This window comes from Lissotriton helveticus, chromosome 5_2, assembly GCF_964261635.1.
Source record: "Lissotriton helveticus chromosome 5_2, aLisHel1.1, whole genome shotgun sequence".
Classification (NCBI taxonomy): Eukaryota; Metazoa; Chordata; class Amphibia; order Caudata; family Salamandridae; genus Lissotriton; species Lissotriton helveticus.
In genome coordinates, this window is record NC_136066.1 from 10,221,470 (window position 1) to 10,233,751 (window position 12,282).

A 12,282-nucleotide genomic window follows, 5' to 3' on the forward strand; every position below is an offset into this window, starting at 1 on the left:
CTTTTGGCTACCTGGCCGCAAAACTCTGGAACTCCCTACCCTTCTCGATGAGAGTAATGCCGAATCAACTGGCATTTCGCAAAGCCTTAAAAACTTAGCTTTTTCTCTGCTAGTAATGTATCGACCGCCAGTTACTTCCTGGCTCCGGTTCTTGGGTTTCTGATAGCGCTGGGACGCCTCGTCGCTGTGGCAGCTATGCGCTCTATAAATCCTAAAAATAAATAAATAGGTGCAACATGTGCCGACATCCCGTAGGTAGCTGGTGGCTCTGCTCCGGCTTCTTGCCAAGCAGATAGCCACGTGCTGTGGAAGACGATGCTGCACCCGTTCTGCTGACTGGTCGGGAGATGCAGCATTTTGTAAGGGACAGCTGACTAACTATTGGGAACAGATGCCCATACAGACCCAGGGACATCTGGGAACCATTGCAGAGGTGTGTTAGTTTCCATCCACAGGTCCCCTACGAGTCTGCTCCATCGCAATGAATGAATGCACTATGCAGGGTACCTCCAGCCCGCACAGTAATGGCACCACTTCTCTTTAACTCTCTCATTTCTCTTCCCTCTTCCCTTACCCTTTTCCCCTGCCGCTCTGCAGGGTTTGTTCCGGGTCTACAGGAATCAGAATTTTGGTGCACACTATTTGAACATACAGCTGTACAGAAGTAAGGCAGATTGAAAGACGAGCTGTACTGGATCGTGGACCTCATGTTATTATGGACACTCATCCACTGCAGTGCACTGTTGATGTCCTGTACACTTTCTGTGATTAAAACTATTTTTAAAAAAAACAATATTATTTCAATTAATTGAATTCAAGTGTTCACATCTGAACGCAAGCCCTCTAGTAAATGAATTGTGCTTGGAGAAGCAACAGAAGTTCAAAAGGAACAAAAAGGGGCTTGGTTTACTCTTGTTGTGAATCTCCAAACTCCGTACTGTGAAAAACAGGCATTAAAAGGACGCTTTGCGCTCCCTGCCCCACCACAACCCCAACTACACACATTAGCGGACTGTTTCATGGAACATGTCTGCAATCAGACTGCAGTCCTGTAACGGTGAAATTACGATAACGAGAATGACCATCCACCTCCAACACCCTATCACCTCCCTAACACCCCGCTCCCCTTATAAATCATCCCCTTACGACCGTTACCCCTCAGGTCCTGGCCCCCTCCTCCTCTAACCTCTCACCCACCCACTACGCCGATACCACATTCCCTTTCACACCTCACATGCACCCCTCAACTCCGCCCCTTACCCCCTCAACCCCATCCAAGCCATCGCACGTCATTCCCATCCCTCCATCCCAATACCGGGCCACACCACCCTCCCCTCCCATGGCCTCCCACACTCCTCATTCAAACACAGACCTACCCACATTATTCCCCCCGATAAACCGCTCATTCCAAGATGTCACCCTCATCTCCCTAGTCACTCTGCCCCTAACCCCCCTCCACTTCCCTCCTTTTTAACCTCAGCCAGACACTTCGTAACTTGGACGATAATCTTGTTACCCTAGCTACTGAACTTACTCTACTCAGAAAAGATTTCAATTGGTTCAAATCCTATAAACCCATAGCCCGCCCCTCCTGGCCCCCTCCCCCAAGTGCTATCCCTCGAAAACACTTAGTTCCCAAACATGGGTTAACACCACCACTCCTCTCATGGACCCCTTCGAAATGCTATAACACCTACTCCGCCCTTTTATTTATTTATTTTTTATTTTGAAAGTTTTATATAGCGCGGACAAGATCCTTGCAGATATCAGAGCGCTTTACAAAGAGAAGTACATGAGGGAGCATGGTTAACAGATAAATCAATAGGTCAATTAATACAAATAGGTGGCTACAAAGCCAAACATGTGAGTAATAAGACAGTTAATACAAATAAACAAATGGGTCAAACATGTAGTATAGATCGGTGCAGAGTGTTACCAGAGTTCGAGATAATAGCTCAAGTGTATTTAGCCATGAGGATAGCTTTTACTTCTTTTTTAAAGAGTGTAGTGGAAGAGATAAGCCTGGTTTCGGGCGGGAGAGAGTTCCAGATCCTAGGCGCCATTCCTGAGAAGGAGCGCTTATATTTTTTTCCTTCCTGAATCTTCGAGGTTTCAGCAGAAGATTGTATACCCCCAGAGATTGTCAGTTTCTGAGCGAGGTAGCCGGGTGAGTTTAGGTGTAACGCCTTGTGTGTCATGCAGGCGATTTTCAGATGTATTCTGGCTTCAAAAGGCAGCCAGTTCAGGGATTTCAAGTCAGGGGTAATATGGGAGTGTTTTTTTGACCCAGTGATGAGTCTCGCTGCAGCGTTTAGAGAAGCTCTTAGGGGTGCGGTTGTAGTTAGGGGGAGTCCACAGAGGGCGATGCTGCCGTATTCAATTCGAGGGATGACTAGCGCTTGTACTGCAGTTTGGAAGTCTTTGGCTGGGAGGTAGGGTTTAAGTTTCCTCAGAGTATTGATCTGGAAGTTTGCTTTTTTTTTGCCTTGCTGATATGTTGCTGCATGTTCAGATTGGTGTCGAGTGTTATGCCTAGAGATTTTGCTGAGTCCACGATGGTGGGTTGGACATTGAGTGCGGTTAGGTGTTTAAGCCAAATTTGAGTGGTGGAGACCTTCGCTGGAGGTGAGATCAGAAGGAACTCTGTTTTCAGGGCATTGAGTTTGAGATGATTGTCGGCAAGCCAGGATTGGGTGCATCTGATCGTTGAGTTCAGGAGCAGGATGTCATTGGGTGATTGTAATTTGAGATAAAGTTGGGTGTCATCTGCGTACATGTGAAAGTGTACATTGGATGCTTGTAGCAAGGTGGTGAGGGGTTCCATGACTAGGTTGAACAGAGTTGGGGATAGGGAGGATCCTTGTGGGACGCCTAGCGTTACGGGTATTGGCGAGGACATCAGGTTGTTGCTTTTGAATTTCTGCGACCTGTTGTGAAGAAAGGAGGTGAACCACTTGAGAACAGTTCCAGATAAACCCATTCTTGTGTTTAGAAGCTCTAGTAAATTCTCATGTTTAACGGTGTCGAATGCTGAAGAGAGATCAAGGAGGATGAGGAGGCAGGTGTCGTTTTGGTCTAGCATTTGAAGTGCGTCGTCAATTATGTGAGTCATAGCAGTTTCTGTACTGTGTCCTGCTCGGAAGCCTGACTGGTGAGGGTTGAGGAGATCAAATTGTTCAATGTGTTTAGACAATTGTAGTTGTGCGCATTTTTCCAGCAGTTTGGCGAGAGTGGGAATATTGGTAATGGGACGGTAATTGTTGAGGTCAGAGGGGTCGGCTGTAGGTTTCTTTAGAAGAGGTGTGACCTGACCAACTTTGAGGGAGTCGGGTATGCTTCCTGGTTGGAGAGAACTGTTGATAATTTTAGTCCAGAGAGGGATAAGCAAAGGGGTAAAGTCTTTTACTGCGGTAGCAGGAAGGGGGTCCGTGAGATGATTGGATGGTTTCAGGGTGCGGAGCAGTTTGCCAATTTCGTCTTCCGTGTATGTGCCAAAGGTTGACCATGTGGCATTGTTTTTTGGTTCAGTGGCTGCTAGGCACTGGGGTTTGGAGTAGAGGCTTGCGTCAATGAGGAGATCGCTCTTTATGTTGTCAGTTTTTTGGGTAAAGAAAGCAGCGAAGTCTTCACAGGAGGGTGCCTCACGCCCAGTGAGGAGTGGTTGGGGTTGATCCTTGGATTGTGATCTGATTAGCTCAAACAGTTTTCTCGAAGTAGGCGTTTCTCTTTTTCTTCAGATCTTTTAGGTGCATTGCCGAGGGAGCTGAGCTCCAGGTACGCTCTGCTATTCGCATGTCTCGTCTATCTTCATTGAGTCTCCCGTCGTACCATGGATTGGAGATTTTAGTAGAGACTCTTTTTAGCTGCATAGGTGCCGCCTCATTAATTATAGAGGTCATAGCGTTGAGATAGTGGTCAGTCAGTGTTTGAACGTCCGTATCGCCTGTCGGTAGCAGTAGGAGATTGCACCTGTTAGGGGGCAAAGAGCATGGGTTGAGTTTTTTCATGTCTCTTTTCCAGACTTTGGGCTTGAAGAATTGAATCGGGTTAACTTTAACTTTTTCATTGATAAAGAATGTGACAATATGATGATCTGACCAGTCACAGGGTTGGATGGACTCGAGTTGGATAGAGTCCTCTTTGGAGATGATCAGGTTGAGGGTAGAACCTTTCTCGTGGGTCGGGCTGTTGCATATTTGGGTGAGGTTGAGGGCATCGAGGAAGTTTTTAAGACTATTTACCACCGCGTCGTTGCTATCGTTCCAGTGGAGGTTGAAGTCACCAAGGTATATTTGGGTGAGCTGCCGTCCGGAATTGGTTGAGATCATATCCATGATTTGTTGGGAAAAGGTGAAGTTGTCCCTGGGTGGGTGGTAGATGCTGTGAAGAGAGCATATTGGTTTGCCCTCACTAATAATGTCGAGGCAGATGTATTCCCAGGATGTTGGGGATGGTAGGGCGGTGGAATTGACTTTCTGAACAGAGAGGTTATTCCAGTAGATGCATGCGATTCCACCACCTACTTTGCCTGCTCTGTCTAGCCTGATAATGTGGTAGTTGGGAGGAACCAGAATGTCCATTATAGGTGTCGAAGATTCAGTTAGCCAGGTTTCAGTCAGGATGACCTGACCTGACCTCTCTGCCCTCTGCTTCACCTACCTTAACGACCCCTCACCTAAAGCCTCTCCCCCTCTCACTCCAAAATCCCTGTTATTTTGGGGACCAGCAGAATCCCTGAGCCTCCTAGCTCCCCCAGACCCTCCCCCCAACTCACCAGTATTCAATTACTGCCCCCCCTATCGCCAACGCCAAACCCCTTACCTGCATGCTCGTGAACTGCCGTTCAACTGTCCGACATGTGACAGAAATCTCAGAAACCATTCTTAATGAAGGTACCGACATCGCCTTTCTCACGGAAACCTGGCTCAAAGACCATTCAACACCCATCATCGACCTTCTGACCCCGCCCGGCTACTCTTTCCTCAGTAGAGACAGACCTGAAAAAATAGGGGGTGGCCTAGCAATCATTTTTAAAGAAGAACTACAACTTTCCCCTATTAATAACACTGACTACACAACCTTCGAATAATTAGGCGCCAAACTCAAAATGAACTGCTCCCCACCCCACCCCCCAAACGACTGCATAACATCTATCATCCCCCTGGTGAACCCCTTCCCTTTGCAGAAGAATTCTCTGACCTCCTTACTAAATCGTTACTTTCCAGCTCCAAAAACCTCTTCCTAGGAGATCTTAATCTCCACTGGAACGAACCTGATGACCCGGCAATCAACCTCATCAATAATCTCCTTAAGATTAGCGACCTCAAACAACTTTGCCTCTCCCCTTCCCACCCCAAAGGAGCTATCCTAGACGCAATCATCTCCAACCCAGATCTTACATCCCTATACAACATCATCCCCATCGACTGGTCTGACCACCATCTTATTCTGTTCACAATATCGCCCCCAGCCCCTCCTGCCCCTATAAAAATAAATAAAGCTACAATTGTAACCAGAAATTTTAAACAAATCCCACCTAGCACACTGGAACATAAACTCTAATCCCAACTTAGTCTCAACCTCGCTCTTCAAATGCTAATTAACTCACAGAGCAGTTCAACAAAACTGTATCGGAGGTGTTAGACCAACTTGCCCCTCTGAAAACTAAAACATTAAAAAAAAGCCCCCTCTAAATCATGGTTCACCCTAGACCTTAATAAAGAAAGACGCTCACTGAGACTGGCGGAAAGAACGTGGAGACAACACCCCTCCCCATCCCATCTTGCCCTCCTTAGAACTGCAAGATCCTCTTATAAAAAACACATCTTTTCCGAGAAAGCATCATTCTTTCGTCTACAACTCTCTTGTGCCAAAAACAGACCTAGAGAACTGTTAAACATTATTGGAAATCAAATCGCCCCTAGACTCATTAACCGGTGGCCTCTATTAACAAATGCAAAGAAATTGCCAATTTTTCTGTGGGGGGGGGGAAAAGATCGCAAAAATAGACCGCACTTTCCTCGATACTCTACCCTCGCTCACCCCTCAAGCTCCCCTGATTACCACACCTCTCCCACCACTCCCCTTGAACACATCCCTGACTCCCTCATGCCCCCTCCATGCTCTTACCCCTCCGGAACCCATTTCCCTTCCGCTTAAAAATAACGCCTCATGGCATAATTTCCACCCTGTCTCTGACCAGGATGTCTTCAACATTTTAGCCAAAATCAAACCTTCCTCCCACACCAAAGACCCTCTCTCTTCTGCACTCATCCAAGAACTCAAACATGTCATCGCCCCCTACTGGACCAACATCATCAATGCCTCCCTTTCAACAGGGAGTGTGCCCATCTCCCTCCAACTCGGGCAAATCACTCCCATCCCCAAAAATCCCAAAGCTGACCCCAACGACCCTAATAATCTCCATCCTATCTCCAACCTCCCCCTCCTCTCCAAAGCCCTGGAAAAATGTGCCCTTCTCTAAATGGACAAACACATTGACTCGTTCAACCTGCTTGACCCCCTTCAATCTGGCTTCCGCAAAGGGTGCAGCACGGAAACCGTGCTTCTCAACATAGTCGATGATATTCACCTCGCCCTCGACAAGGACGAGACCTACCTACTCATCCTTCTTGACCTTTCCACGGCATTTGACACAGCCTACCACCCAACCTTACTCAACACACTCAAAAATCGCTTCAGCCTCAATGGCACCGTCCTTAACTGGTTCTCCTCATACTTCCAACATAGAACCCAAAAAATTAAAATTCAAAACTGCCTCTGTAGCCCAACCTCTGGCTCCCTTGGTTTCCCTCAAGGCTCCATCCTCTCTCCCGTGCTCTTTAACCTATTTATGGAACCCCTTACCCGGATACTCAAACAAGAAAAAATCAACTACCACCTATTGGCTGATGACACCCAATTGTACTATAAAATAAAATCCCATGCATATATCCTGCACCTTAACACGGCCTTAACCAAGATCCTAACCTGGTTCCACAACAATCATCTGAAACTCAACCCTAACAAAACTGGGATTATCCTCTTCTCTCCCAAAAACAACCCTCTCCACATTCAATCATGGATCGCCAACCTTAATGCGCTAAACTGCTCTCTCTCCCTCGCCGATTCGGTTAAATCACTCTGCATCACCATCAACAATAAACTCACACTTAATTCCCATGTAAAGAACTCCGCAAAAAAGTACACTCTTCACTCTACGGCATCTAAAAAAAAAAAAAAAAAAAAAATCAAACCTTTTATCCCAGCGGAAGACTTCAAATTAATTATCTATTCTCTTGTTCTATCCAAAATTGACTTTGGTACTCTACGCCGACGACGCAGTAATATTGGCTCCTACGCCCCTTGAACAACAGAAGGCGCTAAACAGATACAGTTCCTTCATGGCAAATTTGGACCTAAACATTAACATCAAAAAAACGTTTGTTATGATAGCAGAGTCCGCCAAGAAAAGAACAAAAGACATCTATCTGAAAAACGAAAAATTAGCTAGCACCGAAAAATACCCATACCTTGGAATTATTATTGATCATAAAATCACCTGGAAACCGGCAATTGAGTCCAGGAAACTCCTTTTTAGGTTTTGACTAGCGATGCATGCGTACGAAGTACGCATGCGCTAGCAAAATCTAATGATATCCTCTAATCCTCTATGTGGGGGTCGGGTATCCCGCCCCCTCCTCCCATTGGCTAGCTCCATAAATGGAGGCTAGCCATTGGGAGCCGGATCTGTCCGTCAAAGGCCGGACCAGATTCGGGGGCGTTCCCGAGAATTTTTCCCTTTCTGCTCACGTCATGTAGACGTGTTCACTCGGTGGGCGGGGCGTTTTTTCGGGCTCGTCGAGGTTTGTTTAGGCCGGCCGAGGAAGTCCAGGTGAGTCTTCCCTTTCCTGTCCCCCCTCCCGCTGTTGGTTCGTTTCCCGCCCCCCGTCAGTGTGTGGCCGTTCCCGCCCCCCTCCCGCTCTCCCGTCAGTGTTTGGCCGTTCCCGCCCCCCTCCCGCTCTCCCGTGGCCGTTCCCGCCCCCCTCCCGCTCTCCCGTCACTGTGTGGCCGTTCCCGCTCTCCCGTGGCCGTTCCCGCCCCCCTCCCGTCAGTGTGTGGCCATTCCCGCTCTCCCGTGGCCGTTCCCGCTCTCCCGTCAGTGTGTGGCCGTGTGTGGCCGTGGTTTTGGCTCACACTACTCGTGCTGCACAGCAGTTTCACAAATAGGCCGCCTCTGTGATACCTGCACTCAAAGCGTGGCTAGATTTGGCCAGAGTCCAAATCACCGGGCTGCTCTTTGCGGTTGCCAGGGCGCTTGCTACGTTAATCTCTGGGCATCCACTGCTTAAATTCCTTCCCTTGAACATCAAACTCCAAGCCCTAGCTCAACAATGTCAGTCTCGGCATCACGGATGCTTTTGTCCTCTCGCGGTCGCTTTTTCGTCTCCCTGGCGACCTCAGTCAATAGAGTCGGCTTTTCATGGAGAGCAACGTATGTGAATAGGCTACAGAATTTTGGAAATGGAAACCAGACAGAAAGTTCAAGCCTTTGCAAACATTTTGTCAGCACTGTAAATGACGGTGAGAGGCGGCAGATAAAATTCCGCGATTTAGAGGTCTTACTTTACCCCTGACAGTTAATGGAAGGGTCAGACAAAACAGAAAAAACACACCTTCCTGACAGGGAAAGGTAACATTGCTGCTGAACTGGCTGAGCTGGCTAATCATTTTTCATATTTCATAACAAAAACATTCTTTACAACTAGAAATATGATACGTGTTTGCATTTTATCGACCTGAGGCTTTGCCGAGCTACATGCATAATAACGCGTTTTTTATTTTTTGTACTAGCGACTGCAGTTTATAAGCGCTGAAAACTCAATAGCATTAGTTGTAGCAAAAGCTCTCTCAAGACACTTGTGTGGAAGATTCTTGGATGTGGTCCTTCAACTAAATGTCTGCTTTGAGCAACCATCTACCTCTGTTTCTCGTAGCTATCTGCTGCATAGTTACAAATATCTAAGAACCAGCGTGGTAGGTTCAGCAAGGGCCATATTTATGACCTTGTTTGCGTCGCCTTTTGCACCACGCAGCGTAGTGCAAGAGCGACGCAAAACTTGTCTGATTTTTTAAGCCATGCAAAGGCACCTTGCTTCGCTCCAAAAATCTGGGTTACTCTGCCCATCGTAGGCACTTCATGGGTGTTGCATGTGTATTCCCACGCAACTCCCATCGTTTCCTAGATTTACAAGACCTTGTAAACCTGGTAATGTCCCAAAAATATATGCCTCCCGGGTGCGGCGTAACAACTCTAACTTTAACAAAGTCAAAACCATTGCATTGTAAATGCTTGTTATGAAAGCCACTACCGCCCTGGTAAACTTTTCCAGAAAATTAGGAAAGAGGCCACCACTCGAGCTTTCTCAGATATATAAAGCCAAATGTTTAGCAGTAGCAATGTATGGGGCGGGTGTGTGGGGGTACGTAAACACAGATGCCCTACAAGCGGTTGAAAATACCTTTTTGAGGTATCTTCTCGCCGTACCTCGGAGCACAGCTACCTTTTCATGTCACATGGAATTGGGTCTCTATCACCTGGCTGATGTAGTTAAAATACAACCACTTCTTTTGTGGCACCGTATTTGGTCCTCAGATAAAATCACCTTTTCACAGAGGATTATTTCAGATTGTATTGCCTTGGATAACGTACATAAAATTGGATGGTTATGCTATATATAAAGTTTCTTGTATGACCTGGGGTTGGAAAAATACTATCACACACCTCTCTCAATCCTGGAGCTATCAAGGAAGGCTTTCCAGACGCAGTGTCTAACCCATCTTGAAGAACTGCGATTGACTAAAGAAGTTATTAAACCATCCACAATACATAGCCTGGCTATTCAAACTACTTTCTCAATTCAGCCTTATTTAACTTATGATTGTACCACCTTTGAGAGATTCCTTTTGATCCGGTTTAGGTTACATTTTTTGCATTGTTTGGTTGCCTTTCCAACGAGAAATAATTGGGCTACTGTTTTACCACCTTGCCCATGTGATGATATTTCTACCCAGGCAACCATTCATACTATCCTATTCTGTAAATTCTATAGTGAACATAGAAAGATATGGCTCATGCTGATACTAAAATCCATGGGTATCAGAAGATGCCGTCTCGAACTGCTTTCCTTACAGTTTTTAGATGAGGAACGGCTAGCAAAATACATGGTTACGTTTTTGAAGTGCATTATCCGCCACCGCCCTAACTTCGAATACATTTAGTATCTATATGTGCTAAGATCCCCAGTGTGCATGTGCTAATATCAATAGACCTATCTGCAAATGGCATCATGTACATAGTATGAACTGTCAATTTTTTTAGATCGATCTTTTTTTAAAAACAACTGTTTTTAATATTGGCATTTTTAATATAATAAAATATGGAAAATGAAACGTTTTAAGTGTGCTTTTATGGTTTTGTACATGGGAAAAAACCGAATAAAGAAATATTTGATTTGATTTGACTATGGTAATGCCCTTCTCTCTGGCACCCCCAAAATCCACCTGGCCCTCATCAAATCCGTTCTCAACCTCGCCGCCAGACTAACAACAAACTGTAAACGTTTTGACAAAATCTCCCCTGCCCTCAAGTCCCTCAAGTGGCTCCCCATCGAAGGCAGATCCTCCTATTACTCACAAAGCCCTTTACCAGAAGACCCCATCCTACCTCGTAACTAAACTTGAAAAAGTTGGCTGTGCCCGAACACTGAGAAGCACCAACACTCTTTTCTCATACCCCCTTACTCAAAAAAACTGCCTCGAAGTCCCGCTCCTTCTCTGGCAAGGCCCCAACCATTTGGAATGCCCTCCCAAAGACCTTCGATGCAACCCCTCCTATTCCAGATTCAAAAAAGACTTTCAAATTCATTCTCTCACTAAATTTTGGGGAAACTAAATCCCGGGTCTCCTATTTGACTACCTCTCCTCCTCCCTCCTTAGGCTACTCCGCCTTCCCCCATCACTCATCCACCCCCCCATTTCTCTTGTCGCCTCCCTCTCCCCCCTCCCACTCACTTTACCACCCACTACCTATTATGTCCTATGAGCCCTCCTGGGCATACTGTTAAATTTACTATTTACAATAACATTCTGGTTCCTGCAACTTGCTTCTCGATCTCATCCTATATGTAATTGTACTCACTATGTTTCCTAAATTACTCCCTGTATTTTTATTTCTGTTTGACCGCCTGTATAACCCGTTTCGTTCAACTGCCATGATTGTTTTTTATTGTGTACTTCCATTGCTGATATAAAGCGCTCTGATAGCCTCGGGTGGAGCTAGCGCTATATAAAACCTTCTAAATAAATACGAAATGGCTTAACTTTTCTCCTCTCTATTCCTGCTCCAATTTTCTTGGAATTAAGAAGATCAATGCAACAATCATGCTCAAAGCTGTGCGTGTCCTAAGATCTGCTTTCAAACCTGCTTCAAGTTAAAGAACTCATGGCTGATCCGTGCCCAGCCGTGCTCCAATGAGTAATCCATGAAACAAAGCCCATGCACCATAAAGCTGGGCTCCTCTACGAGGGCCACTGCTGTGCAGATCACCAGCCCACAGGACATTCCACAGGCTGGACCCACGTACCTGATGAAGAGGAAGATGGCTCTCCTGTAGTTCGTTCCATACACAACCCAGGAGGGCCCCAGGAAAGGCGCGATCACATCGATGAGGCCTGGGTGCATTTTGTCCATCTCATCGAAGAGGAAGACGGAGCGGCCACAGGAGCTGAGGTTACCCTGGATCCAGCGTCTCAAATCCTCCTAAAACCCAAAAAACAAAACACGATCAGCTTTCAAATATGGCAGCAAAGACCTGATCACTGGAGAGAACTTGTGTGAAGTGACCACTGAACCAAACTGGATCTGGGCTCAGTCAGCGGGGGCTCAGGGCTATGCATCCCCCCTCCAAAGATCTAGGGGCATCCTTCAAGTCTCACCTTTGAATCCTAGTAGAGCAACTCAACCTTTTATCCTTCAGAGGTCAATAAAATTATCACTATTCAGTTATACTCAATATTAATTTTTAAACATATCAGGTTACAGCACACTTTTAAGCACACATATATTTGAAAAGGCATTTTTCCACTGAACCAGTTATTGACCAAAGAAACATCGAGGGTCAATGCCTACCGGAACACGTCCAGCATCCTATGGACTCTGCCGACTCACATATAGCAGCACATTGTCTGCGTTGTGGGCCATGAGGTCCTCATGAACCCACC

At 46.3% G+C, this 12,282-nt stretch overlaps 1 protein-coding gene across 2 annotated transcripts in view; it reads right to left on the reverse strand.

Annotated features, from left to right (window-relative positions):
- The window catches only part of TOR2A (torsin family 2 member A), a 58,390-nt gene that overhangs the window by 32,329 nt on the left and 13,779 nt on the right, over positions 1 to 12,282 (reverse strand). For both annotated transcript variants that reach the window (XM_078646655.1, XM_078646654.1), the window contains exon 3: positions 11,646 to 11,821. In XM_078646655.1, coding sequence (XP_078502781.1) covers positions 11,646 to 11,821 — 176 coding nt within the window. The remainder of the gene's footprint in view (positions 1 to 11,645; positions 11,822 to 12,282) is intronic.